General features: G+C 39.6%; 1 protein-coding gene across 4 annotated transcripts in view; it reads left to right on the top strand.

The window, feature by feature from the left end:
• The window catches only part of Ctnna2 (catenin alpha 2), a 1,132,589-nt gene that overhangs the window by 877,074 nt on the left and 241,414 nt on the right, over nt 1-14,101 (top strand). For all 4 annotated transcript variants that reach the window (XM_005078277.4, XM_005078278.4, XM_040738184.1 and 1 more), the window contains exon 9: nt 10,463-10,615. In XM_005078277.4, the coding sequence (XP_005078334.1) occupies nt 10,463-10,615 (153 nt within the window). The remainder of the gene's footprint in view (nt 1-10,462; nt 10,616-14,101) is intronic.

The raw sequence follows: 14,101 nt of genomic DNA, 5'->3' as shown, positions 1-14,101 counted from the left end.
TTAGTAATCATTAGAGAAGGAGAAGGTCCAGTTACTGGCTATGAGAGAAAATGCCTTGTTTCATTTCATTTCCACTTTATTTTCTGGTCACACATGCTCCCTAGTGAAGCAGGAGTTTTAGGTGTGACAGTTTAGAGTTTCAAGTAGAAGGACTACATGGAGGACTACTAGTTACTATGAGATTGGAGGGAAGTAAGAAATGAAAACCATTTCTCCTGGGAGAGCTTCCCATTTTCTTCCTTAAAAACAAAAAAAAATGTGTATGTGTTCCTGCCTGAATCTATATGCCTCACTTGTGTGCAGGTGCCTCTGAAGCCTGTGAAATGGCATCAGATCCTCTGTAGTTGGAGTTACACATGGTTGCAAGTCCCAGTCGTGTGGCTGCTGGGAATTGAACCTGAGTCCTGTACAAAAGCAAAAAGTTCTCATAACCTGTGAGCCATCTCTCTAGCTCCCATTTGATGTTTTTCTTTTCATAAGATTCCTGCCTCTGTAAGAAAATTTCATTAACACTATAATAACTTTCTGGGGCACATTGCTTCCTTATTTTCTTCAGGAAAACATTTAAATTTTCTTAATAAAAACATGAAATTTTTGTAGATTTTTCTTCTTTTGGTATGGAATTAGTTTTTCCCCTTGAGATCAGACCGGAGTTTTTAATGTGAAGTTGATGGTAAATTGTTAGGACCTTTTTCAATGTTCTAAGAAGAACTCCTTAAAGAGATATAAGAAGCACATCAGTCCTTCTACTCAGGGATAATCAGTAGGGAAAACAGGAGTGTTAAGCACATAGGACTGTCTCTTCAACGAGAGAGATCTATAACCTGTTTTCTGCCCAGGAGGTTGAGATTAGAGGTGGTTAATAGCATTGGGCTAGTACCCGGTGGTCTTTGCACTATCTGTGTGGCAAAGATCCTTTCCCAGACCATTATCATGAGCTTATTTTTTTTGAGCTTGTTTCCTCAGTTAATTATCTTTATGGAAGATGTTGATCCCATATTATAATATTTTTGATATAGGCATGTCTAAAGCTTTGTTGTGAATGTGGGGCTGAGTTAATTATCGCCAGGAAACTTTTCCAAATTGTGCTATGCTTACATATGCCTAAAGTAAACTACTCAGAGCCAGACTCTCAAAGTTTGAACCAACATTGACCAAAAAGTCATGTTGAACCAAATTGCCTTCCTGCCTGTCTCAGATAGATGCTCTCCTGGCCTTGGTATTCACAGAGATGCCCACAAGGAGACATGCAGAGGTGTTGTTGTTCTCCATGTGACTTATAATAAATACACAGTTACCAGAGTCTCAAGCAAACTTAAGCCTATGCTAATCTTGTTGGCTGGGGAGAGGCCTTGTGTTCCCCTCTTCTAGTGGGAGCTGTTTCATATTCATCAAATGACTTCAGGATTTTGAACTTTGTGCAGAAAGAAAAAACCCCACAAAAACAACAGCAACAACAACAAAGCACCTTTGTAAAATCTCTATGAATTTAACTCCATCTACACCATGAATCCATCATCTCCTACCCCAGCTGGGTTATTTTTGAACGGTTTATTTTTCTTCTCCAGCTTATGGGTTACAGTGTGTCTATCCTTTCATGGTACTCTCTTCCCAAATATGGAATCCCACTGTTCACACAGATATGATCTATTGACTGTGTTGTTTTGGATTTACAGAAGAAAATGCTGTTATTTACATTGACAATAGGCTTAATTGGGTAAAATAGGATGGTAGTGCTGAGCTAATACCTTTAAATGTCTTGTCTTATGCAATTAATATTTCCTTGTCACATGTGTGCTAAAACAGTTGGACACAAGCCTTGTGTTCTTGACTGCTGTCAGACTTGAATGATTTTTGTCAAGTCATTCCTTTCTGCCCCATTTGATTGATAGCTAAATTTCAGTCTTCTAGCTTATGTAAAAAGTGTTAACTATGCCTTTCAGCTTGTAGGCAACGGCATTTGAACCATTCTAATAGTTAATTTACAGAGGAACTATATTGCCTGTTTACTGGAAGGGTCAAAAAAATGTGCCACTGTTCATCAGGGACACAAGTCCGGGATCTATGAGCTAATGAAGGCAGTATTGATGTGTTCCCACATTTGCTGGATGACACCAAGTTCAAGATATTCCTTGTCCCACTGATGAGACCTGGCTCTCAGTTGTGGATATTCTTGTGTTTATGGACAGTGTAATAAATATATTAGCATGAATGTGGTTTAATCATGCTACTCTTGAGGATGAGAATCAAGGTTAGAATGTTAGGCTGGGTGTGATGGTATACACCTTTCTTTAATCCTAGCAAAAGCAGGCAGATCTCTGTGAGTTTGAGCCCTGTGTGGTCCACACAGTGAGTTCCAGGCCAGCCAGGACCATATAGTGATACCCTGCCTCCCAAAACAAAAACAAAACTAGCTGCTAGATTGTCTGGTGCTATTTGGCATGGGCTCCTTTCAAAAATCTCTTTAGAGTAAAGCAGATGTGGATATACCTCTATCACCAAAGTCTTTTTTTCTTTATTTTTCAGTTTAAATTTAGATTAGAAACAAGGTTGCTTCACAAGTCAGTTCTAGGTCCCTCTCCCCTCCTCTCCTCCCATGCCCTCCCCCTAATCCCCCCAATATCCCCTCATTTCCCCAGGGAGGGTGAGGCCCTCCATGGGGGTGTCCATAGTCTGTCATTTCATCCAGGGCAGGGCCTAGACCATCCCTCAAGAGTTCAGAGTGAGAGTGCATCTCACATTGTTGGATGGGAGTCCAAAGTCCGTGTGTATACTTGGGATGAATACTGATCTACTGCCCAAGGCTCAATAGATTACCTAGGCCTCCTCACTGACACCCACATCAGGGGTCTTGATCAGTCCCATGCTGGATTCCCAGGCTGATGCCTGGGATTCAAGAGTTAACCTTTGTCAGGTCAGCTGTTTCTGGGGGTTACACCAGCCCAGTCTTAATCCCTTTGGTCATCAGTCCTCCCTCTCTGTTACTGGCTTTCTTGAGTTCAGCTCAGTACTTAACCTTGGGAGTCTGCCTCTTCTTCCATCAGCCACTGAATGAAGTCACCAAAGTCTTAAAGATGTTCCTACATGATGTAATTACCACATCAAATCACATACCATGGAACCCCAGTGATTTCTGGGAAGATTTTTATATTCTTTGGCTCCAAACCATTCATAATCCGAAGAAACACACTTTATTAACTATGTTACAATTTCCTGCTTAAAAATACTTTTACTAGTCAGTGATCCATAAGTTTATAATAGCAAGTACAGTTGTTTTAATGTGTCCATGATGCCAGGGTCCCCTTGGATACTAAAATCTGCAGATGCTCATTTCCCTTACATAAACTGGCATTGTATTTTCAAATAACTTACATATATCCCCATATGTACTTTGAGTAACTTCCAGGTTACTTTCAGTATCTAATACAATGTAAATGTTACACAAATAATAGTGATGCTGCATTATTTTGGGAGTAGTGATAAATACATTCTGCACCTTCTCAGTACAGATGCATCTTTGAATATTCACTGTAAAGGGTGCATTCTTTCCTCCCTTGGTATCTCCCCTACCCCCAGACACTTTCCTCTTTCAAGTTCCATGTGTCCTATTACTTACTCTCCATCCTTCCTGATGGATATTTAAGAATTTTCAGTAAGATTTATCTTGGTAGATATAGAATCTTTGGATACAGAAAGCCAGCTGTATAAACCACCAACCTCAGAATCTCTCCTCTCTCTCTCTCTCTCTCTCTCTCTCTCTCTCTCTCTCTCTCTCTCTCTCTCTCTCTCTCTCTCTCTCTCTTTTAGGTTATGAGTCCAGTATTTTTTTAAATTCCTAAAGTCTCAGGAAGTCTGAACGTGTAATGTGACCTTCCTCTTTGGAATAGAGGAATCATGAGGACTCACTTCTTCTTGGGATGTGGGGAGGTCACTGACATCCACCTGGACTCTCCACCTTCCAAAAGATGTGTCTGCCTATTTATCCTCCTGGAGTTCTCTTCATTTTAGTTTTACTATCTCAGAGGTGCATAAAAAGGAAGCTACCAGAATCATTTCTGTACTTTAGAGTGGAATTCTTTAAAGTCATACTTTAGATTAAAAAATTATGCTAAATTGGCAGGAAGGAGATTTAGGAGGGGGCTGTACTTACTAGGAGTTTAAAGTGTGAACTGTGAAGCCAAAAGCCTTTAAAGCATACCATGACTCTGCCACTTCAGAGCTGTGTGAATAGGAGTGATCCACTTCATTCTTTTGACTCAACCTCTTCACCTGTGGAGCAGAGAAACTGGTAGCCATGTGTGTGTGTGGTGTGTCTGCCCATATGCATGCATGTAGAAGTCGGAGGAAGACCCCTGGTGTCTTCCACCGCTCTCAATCAATCTCACTACCTCGAGCCAAGCTCTCTCATTGAACTTAAAGCTCACGGTCTCGACTGGGCTGAGCTCCTGGGGTCTGCTTGTCTCTCTCTCCCCCAATGCAAGGGTGCAGGTACACAACACCATGCCACCATGAAACTGTGCTACTCTGCCCAGCTTTTCCGGTGGATGCTGCTGATGCACTCTCAGGCTCTGAAGCTTGTACAGCAAATACTTTCGTGCTGTGAGCTGTCTCCCGAGCTCCACAGCCAGCTCTTTGGGTGAAATGAAATGAGTCTTGTAACTCTTTAGAAGAGTGATACAAAAGAATTCTGAAATAGAGATTATTAATATAAATATGAGCACTTACTGTGTCTCTTCCTGCCATGCCTTCACTTACCCTTCTTCATGCCCCATTGCTACAGCCAGCACTTTCTGTGTTGACCATCGATTCCCACAACCTTTCCTTGTGTCCCTTATCCTGAACCTAGCAGTTGTGGGCTCAGTTTTCTGCTAATATTTTTCTGCCACCAAGTCAAGCTGCTGCACCTGCTGGACTGAAGCCATCTGGAGATCCTCAATTATTGCTCTCCTGGACCCCGAGGCAACCTTTTATTGTCTCTTCTCATGAAAGCAATTAGCCTTGCCCATCATGTAGGAAAAAGAGGACTTTGACTCAGACCTGTGTGTGCTGGGGCAGAAAATGAAATCAACAGATGGAACTAAACACCTGCTCCTGTCCTGGAACAGCTCTCATTGGAACAACTTTTTAACTAAAGATGATTTTTAACCTATACAAATAAGAAATTATAGCCTTGGTATTTTTAAATAAGATCCATGACTGTAGAATAGAAGATGACATACTTTCAGAAATAAGACTGCATTAAAATGCTACCAAACTAGGCATTTAGCTGATCAAAAGACTGCTTCCCAGATTTCTCTCCCGCTTCCCCTCAAAGGTCACTCAATGACCACTAAAACTTATTTTTATAAAATATATGCATGATCAGTCACTAACACTACTGCACTGTATTGGAATGGTATGGGGGTTGCATAAACAGTAGCAGTTATTGCTCAAAAGTTTTCTTGCCTTTTCCCGTGCCTGGCCTTGGTTCTTGGTGGCTCTGGCTTGATCTAAGATGCCCAAATCAATTCCCTTTAACAAGTTGCCATCTCTCTACTTTGGACGATAATCAAGTGTCTTAGTTTTATATAGTTCACTACTTCCTACCCAGGCAATGGTCCCTGTGATTATTAAGATGGGTCTTTCCACATCAATTAATGTAATCAAGATAATCACTTACAGGTATGCACAACAGCTTACCTTTTAGTTGATCATAATCCAGTCAATTTGACAAACCATCCAAGGAGGATAGCCTGATTCTTTCCTTCTCAAGGGAAGAGCCAAGGGCAAGACTTGCAACCCCAATGTTGAGAAGGCGCCTGAAACCTCAACATGGCAGCATCATGTAGATTCTCATTGGATTAAGGCCACATGGTCAAATAAGTGTCTGAGAGGCCAGACACTATGTTTTAGAGTTATATAGAACAGTTATAATGGGGTCATGATAATTTAAAAATGGCTACATTTACCAGGGTTTCTCTCAGCACTTTTTTATTCTAGAAGAGAGACAGGTTTCCTCACTTTCATTCTTACTTTTTTTGCATTTCTAGAGGGCAAAGACTGTGGATCTGGTGAAACTCCATCAAGGAGTTTGCACGTAGGTCCTACATATAATGATGGCTATATTTTAAATGAGTTATCACAGCCTCAGTTTCATGGGGAATGGGTGTAGTGGGAGGAGAAAAACAAGGCTTGATAAACTATCTTATTCTTTCTTTCTTTTTTTGGTACCTGGTCCCAGTAAGATGCCCTTATGTTGCAACTAAAATGACTTTGCTTTGTGGTATCATCAAGATAATGACCAAAGAATCATGTATTTCTCTGAAAAAGAATGCAAATACAGAGAAAAGGTCATTTATTTTCTTAATGCTTTTCCTTTGGGTTCGTGCATATGCTCCATTCACATGTGCCACACCATGCTGGACCAGTGCCTTTACTGTCATGGGACCCTGTGCACTTGAGGCACCTTGAGTTATTAAAGTGACTTTGGGTAGAGTATTGCATTGACTAATTACCAGAACTGACCTTCACACTGGCTAAAATTTGCTTGGCTTAATGAGGCTCAATTTTTGTCAAGCCCCCTAGGCTGGATGGCTGCTAGCCCAGTAACTTCGTTGCTTTGATCTTTCATTTTTAATAGCAATTATAGCACAAAGCTTAAGGAACTGTGGTAAAATATGTCAGTAATCATGAAAAGCCCGGGGCAGCTACATTCAAGGAAAAATATTAAGCCTTCAGATTTTTGAGCCTATTTGAGTCATATTCTACACCCAACTTTGACCTTGTTGGCTATGCCTTTCATTGTAATATTAAAAAAATAATATTTCAATTCTAATAGCATTGTTCTACACATGTAAGTGATGGGATAGATGTTAAGTTGTCATATCCTTATTAAATATCATCAGGCTAGACTAAAATCTGTGTTCACTTTTATTTCTGAAATTCAAGATGATAGTGGGTTTTTTAGACATATAGCTAATTATACCCAAAGAAAGCTCTGATTCGCAGGAGAGCAGGCTTTTATACTGTAGAAAAAGTACGGTTGATGAGTACTAGCTGCCTAGAGCACTGTGCTAAGAAAGATTAGGAAGTAGAATTGGGCTCAGCATAAAAGTGTGCTGGAGCTGACTAATCGCGTCTTATATAGCTCAGGAAGGAAAAGAGGCATGATAGCCATTCCTGCTTTGGTTCACAGATTCTAGACTCATCCCTTGTAAAAAATCCTCACCTTATAGGCATTTCATATATATTTATGTATTTTTCCACTTTTTCCATCTTCTAGCCATGCTTGAGGCCCTAAGTTTTCATTCTCTCTCCTAACCTACCTGTTTTTCCTTTCCCATTTCCCTTTTCCCAACAGACCTTAAACTCATGCCTCTCCCCAGTGGCTGAGATTATAGATACACACTGCTATACCAGACTACACTTTGCTGTCGGTGGTGGCCTTTTTATGGGGTGGAGGGTGAAGAAAGGTGGGGTTCAGTACATGAACACCTTTTCTGTGTCTGCTGGAATTCCCTATTTCATGAGTTTTGGTATAAGTAGTTACAATGGCTTTGGATTTCTTTCTTCAGGGATGCCTGGAAGCCATTATTGAATTTCTTTTCTCTTTTGACTTGTCATCTTTTCTTACATCCCTTTTAAGCTCTTGCTAATATTTTCCTTTGCATATTTTCCTTCTCTGTTTCTTTTAAGGCACCTGCTGTGGTGTTTATTCATTTTGGTTCAGTCTTTTAAACTGACTATTTGTAAATTTTTTTTAGTTTTAAAACATAATTTTTAGTTACCATCTTTTAAGACTTTTTATTTTTGTGCATGTATGTGTGCATGCCGACTTGAGTGTGGGTACCAATGAAGGTTAACCCCTTATGTGGACTTTCTTCTCCTGATGTCTTTCTTGTCATGGTCAAGTTCATTTTATTAAATCCCCACTTTTCCCTTTATGATGTGAAGGTCTGCTCTGCCAGAAGCTATGGCAGATTAGTCTGAAATGTTCACCTCCTGATCTCCTTCAGGTCTTTATACATACCTTTCAAGAACATCGGGACGTCCAGGAGCTGTAGTTACAGGTGGCTGTGACTCACCCAAGTAGGATGCTGGGCACTGATCTCCCATCCTCTGAAAGAACAGAAAGTGCTCTTAAATCACGGAGCCATTTATCCAATTTTATTTTTTAGAGACGTTCTTAAACTGTAGTGCAGGCTGGCCTAGGCCTCATTTCTAGCGTAAGGTAGACTCAAGTTCATGGTAATTGTCCTGCCTCAACCTCTCAAGTTCTGGGAACATAGGTGTGAGCATGATGCCTAGTTCATAGCTGTTTTTACAACAGTTTGTATTGTTATTTCATATCTTGAATTTTTCTCTGTGAAGCCCTTATTTAATTTGAGATGGTATATTATTTTTTTTGAAGGTTACCATTTTACCTGTTGTATAAGTTTATCTTTCTGGTATAGTTTAAATGTATATGGGCACAAACTACTCTTTAGAGCTTTCTGTAATGTTTAACTTTTCTCACTTCTGTAAGCAAATTCTTCCTGAGAATTTAGGAAGAGTTGATCCAGATGACTTTCCCAGCTTCACAGAGTTCCTTCTTTGGTTACTTTTTGTAGGTATCAAAAATATGATGGCTTGGTTGGCGGAATCGTCTTCCTCATTTTGCTCCAACTTACCTCTTATGTAGACTTATATTTGTTTCTCTTGCCCCTGTCAAGTCATTCCTTATTATACCACTATTCAATTATTCTCTACATGAATCAATGGCCTTGAAGCAGCTGTGACAGGTTAGTTTGAAATGTTCCTTGTAAGGTCCCCTTCAGGTCTTTTGCTGCTGCTGTTTCTTGCCCAGTCAGGACTGAAGGCAAGTTATTTCACTTGTCTGAGTCCCAGCTCTTTCCTTAACAATGCTCATTCCTTAACAATGCTCCATGTTTCATAATATTGTTAAATGGCTTCAGCAATGGAATATGGAAAGAAATTACTTGAGTGTTTTCATGTGATATAGACCCCTAAAAGATGACATCACAAATAACCAGTATTAATCTGAAGAAGTAATTTCATATGTTTTTTTTTTTTGCCAAATGAGTATCGTAGCGAATTTAACTTCATATAGTTTTTCTTGTATCTTACAAGGAGAAATGTCAAAGCAATTCAGAGGAAAGCCAAACCGACACACACATATACATGTGCATCCCTTATAGTCATTAGTGTTCCCCCCAAAGAGGACATTATTCATACCACTTCTGACCAGTCACAAGAGAGTGTGCCACATTGTTGAAGACACCCCCCCACCCCAGCCTCTGGGATGGATGTTAAATTGAAGTGAGAAATGTACAGATTATTTACCATCTTTGCTTGTGTTTGTTTTTACCTGTAGCCTATATACATTCAGATAATTAGGAACAAAGTAGAAGCAAAGTGATTGCTCAGGGATCGTTTTCTTTTGTTTCCATGCAGCTGCCCTACTTATTTTAATAGTGTGGGAATGGTGTGTAATTATGCATTGTTAGAAGATTCGGGTTTGTTTATTCTTACCTTGAAACATAATTCTAAGTATTTTTTACTTCCTGGAACATAGCAACTGCATCACCATAGCACCTGGGCTGGAATATTTTTATGATTGTCAGATGTTTCCTGCTTTTGCTCTGTATAGCACAGAGTGAATGTAAAAAGGGCAGGAGGCTACACAGTGATAAGGTTTTAGGGGTGGCATCAAGCCTCAGCACTCTATCCGAAGTTCTCCCCAGTGGCTGGATGGTACCTAGAAGTCTCTGCTGCTGAAGAGCCTGAGCTCTTGAACTTTGCCAGGACTCAGAGTTCATAGAATCAAACATACAATTCAGTGAAAGATAAGAGCTCATCTTTGGTCAGTATTTTTGAGCTTCAGTCTGTTTATGTAATTTTCAAGAGGTATATTATATATAGTGCCTAGACAGACATCAGTCTACCTCTTTTTCTTTGATGTGATAAGAAAAAAATCAAATAGAGCTGGACTAGTATTGGCCTAGTTTCAATTCTGTGGCTGTGATCATTATCCAGACAAAAAAAACAACAGAGGGAAGAGAGTTTATTCCAGGCTACAGTCAACCATTGTGGGGGAAGTCAAGGCGAAAGGAACTAAAAGCAGGGAGTCTGATCCACAGTCAGTAGCGGAGAGAGAATGAATGTGTGCATGTTTCTTAGTGCTCAACATCCCCCCCTCCACATTTATATAGTCTAGAATTTCCTGCCTAGGGAATAGTGCTGCCATTGGTAGCTGGGGTCCTCCCATCTTAGTAAACGCGATCAGTTCCCCCGTATCTCCCCACAAGCCAACCTGATCAAGGCAATCTCCCATGGAGAAATTTTTCTCAGCAGATTCTAAGCTGTGTCAAGTTGTCAATTTAAACTATCATCATTGTTTACATTGTAATGAAAGCTTGACAGTTGTTTAAGAAAAGATTGCCAATTGTATTCCTTAATGTCCTTCTTTTGTTTCTAACTGTAGCTTCGGAAAGCCGTGATGGATCACATATCTGATTCTTTCTTGGAAACCAATGTCCCTTTGCTGGTTCTCATTGAGGCTGCCAAGAGTGGGAATGAAAAGGAGGTGAAGGAATATGCCCAGGTTTTCCGTGAACATGCCAACAAGCTAGTGGAGGTAAGTCACAGACCCGGGGACTCGGGTTTCATGATGCAAGATGTAGATATATATAGTGTGTCTCTTCACATGGATCTTGAGGTTTTAATAGGTTGTTGTTTTGTGGTTTTCTTGGAAAAGTCAAGTACTAGAAGCTTTTTCCCCCTTGACCTGAGTATTCTTCTCCCCTCAGAGGAAACAAATTATTAGCCATTCGTCCTTGTTGTGTGTCATGACTCTATGTACTTTAATACATGTCTGCTAATTTTCCTGAGCAGTAAACAGAAGCAAGAACTGTGTTAGTGAGGACTCTCCAGCCCTGAATGGCAGGTTTGATGAGAAGGAGTGGAATTAAAATTTACAGATGGATAATTTAGAATCTGTTTCCTTTCCACCCTGCTCACTTCCCATTCCATTGCATGCAACAAAGCCTAGGTTGCCTGGTTACCATATAGTTTTACTGGAGAGACATGAACAAAATATCTGTTGGCTCCAGATAGGGTGCTAAGGACATATCAACGAAATTACTTCATCTAAGCTAGGCTTGGTGAAGCAGTGAGATGTTGGGGATTACTTACAAGAACATTGGTAAGGAGGTACCTCTGGGAGCTTAGATAAGCCCTAGTAGCTGGATCACTGGAGAGCTCACCCCAGCATGGGTGATAACCTCAGAAAGGTGTAGACATGGAGTGTCCCCTCAGTTAAACAGTGACCTTTATATTCTCCAGCACTTCCAGAAACCACAGCAACTGGGACAGGATTATGCAAAGTTTGGTGAGGCAAGGGGAGAGGTATTGAGGTGAGGGTCTAATCCTTCAATCCTTGCCCTCTATGAGGGAATGCCCAATTCGGGGAAAGTGCCACAACACTAGCCACATAGTGAATTTTTGGGAAAAAGATCCATTTTTTCCCCTAAATATCTGTTTCCACTCCTTTTGGAAGATCTTGAACCAGTGCGAATGTAAGTTCAGGATCATAAACATACTTTATGAAGAAGAGCAATCCTTGGGAGTTTCATTATAAATCCAAAATTATACCCAGTGACATTAGAACAATATGCAGTTGGGAAGTGATATTCGAGCTGTCTGGATTTAGAAAGTGAACAGCTGTAATTTGGCAAAAACAGAATTAGTGATGTGGTCTCAAGAAAAAAAAGCAGATGTTAATCAGGAGATGTGTCACAGAGTCTTGGAAGGGTGGTGATCCTGGGGGGTCTGTAATGGTTACAAGCACCAGGTGGAAACTTACAGATAGCATTGACCACCATGACCACCACCACTGCAGTGCATTATCCCTCTAATTGATAATAGGAACAAAATCATTTAAAGTACATACAAATGCAAGCTAAAATGAAAACAGGTCCACTGTTTCACTTGGGTATCAAGGAGATAATGAAGAAGGAATTGAGAGTTGAGTTGGGGGGATGTAAGAAGGAGAGGAAAAGATAATTGCTGAATGCATACTATAAGGATTTAAATATTAATGTGAAATAAAATAATATTGGCATACGGGTACACCATCCTATGTTTTTATAAGTACTTGCAGATGTGCAGAAAATATAAATAGTGTACTGTCAATACTGTGCAGGGAAAGATTAAAGTTAATACCAAATGGTAAACATTACCTGTGTTCAGTACTGTTCATGTTATTAATTCTGTGCATGGCCTCATTTGTAACACACTTTTGGAGTACAGATGTGACATTCAGTAAACATGAGGCCAGGGTGCATGAGCTTTCTTTTCTAATCATTCTTCCTTCACTTGTGACAGACCATAATCAACATTTTCTCTTCTTGGTTTTGGGTTTGCTGTAGATCAATCCAGCTGCTATCTTTGAAACATCTTGGAATGTCTTAATGTCCAAGTGCGAGCAGGGTTTAGTGTGTTAGTTGAGATCAAACAATGTGGTTTGTGGACTTTAAGCAAAGTCTTTGTACTTTGAAAACTGATCTTTGTAAACTTAGAGACTTTCTTAGTTTTTTTTAATTTACATGCATGACATATTGATTTTATGTCCATTGACCTTTATAAGTTCAATTGCTAATTCTACAAGTTTCTATTCTTTTAGAACCCAGTGCATAAAATCATGTGCCTATAAATTATGACAGTGACATTTCATCTTTTTTAATCATTTTTTTCTCCCTTGCATTATTATTGTGCTGGCCCAGGCTCTAGTAAGATGTGGTGTTAATGTAAATATGTGATATTTATAGATCTTGTAAAGAAAATTCTCTATTTTACCGGGAGTCATGTTATTTGTAGATAGATCAAGTTACTCATTTCCTAAGAGAGAAATATTCTTAATGTTATAAATGTACTCTGATGGATGTCTCAGCTGATAAAGGGCTTAGCAGGCAGGCTTGAAGGCCTGAGTTTGATCCCTCGTATATACTCAGAGAAGTCAGGGCAGTAGCATGTGCCTGGAGTCCCAATACTGGAGTATCCCTAGATCTAGCAGGCAGTCTCATCATATCAAGCTTGTCTTTCTAAAAATGGTTGAAAAAAACAATAGCAAAAGTTGCCTCCTTGCTTGTTTATACATGAACATATATGTATGCATATGTACCTATACACACAGGCCTATGCACAAGGGCATATGCGAATAGGCACATAAATATCTTTAAAGATGTTCATAAAATTATGTTATATATTTTCTACACTTTTGAAAATGATTACACTTTGTCTCCTTTATTCTCCTTTAGAGGTACTTGTATCTATTCCTTCTTTTACTCACACACAAGTAATGTTTCCTTTTAAAAACAGTTCAAGGAAGTTTCTGGTAGAGCACCATGAACCTAGGATTTTATTTGAGATAGTTTTTTTTCAAAGAAGACTGAGTTTTCTGTTTCTTTTGGCTCAGTTTTGTTATGTTGCCTTTAGGGACTGTTTATTTTCATTTCACTTAGCAACATGAAATTGATACCACCCTTAATATCTTTATTAAATGTGTGGGACATGCATTACTATTTCTTCTTTAATTTTCAGTCCACACATTGATAATGATATATATTGTCTTCCTCAGGCCCTACCTTACAGACACATCCATCTCCCAAGCTCACGTCCCCTTCTGACAATGAACAAATATCAGGAAACTGAGTCAGGTGACACGAGGAAAGCCAGGCTCTTCGCAGTGAACATCTCTTTTTTAGCATAGTTTAGGTTTTGACTTCTGCGCTGCTTTCTTTCATGTTTTCAAGATAAACCCCTCATTGTTGTTGTGTCATTGAGGCAGGGCCTCACAATGGCTTCAAACTTTGGATGAAGTAGCACCTGTGTCCAGATTGCTGAAATAGCAGTCGTGCAACACCCTGCTGGGCAAATTATCTTATTTTTGCATTTTCCTTTTATATTTATTCCTGGTTAGGAAGTGGGTGTCTTCAGGGCTACTCTATTATGTCTGTAAGTAGAAATCCAGAAATGAAATGATTCAAATAAGATCGTGGGTTAATTTTCATTGTTGCTGTTGTTAACATTTTAAACGAGAGGTTTGCTTGCTGGCTGACAGCAC

This window comes from Mesocricetus auratus, unplaced genomic scaffold (assembly GCF_017639785.1).
Source record: "Mesocricetus auratus isolate SY011 unplaced genomic scaffold, BCM_Maur_2.0 Super-Scaffold_100676, whole genome shotgun sequence".
NCBI classification, from domain to species: Eukaryota; Metazoa; Chordata; class Mammalia; order Rodentia; family Cricetidae; genus Mesocricetus; species Mesocricetus auratus.
The sequence above is the reverse complement of the archived record's forward strand: the minus strand, read 5'-3'. Positions and strand labels throughout refer to the sequence as shown.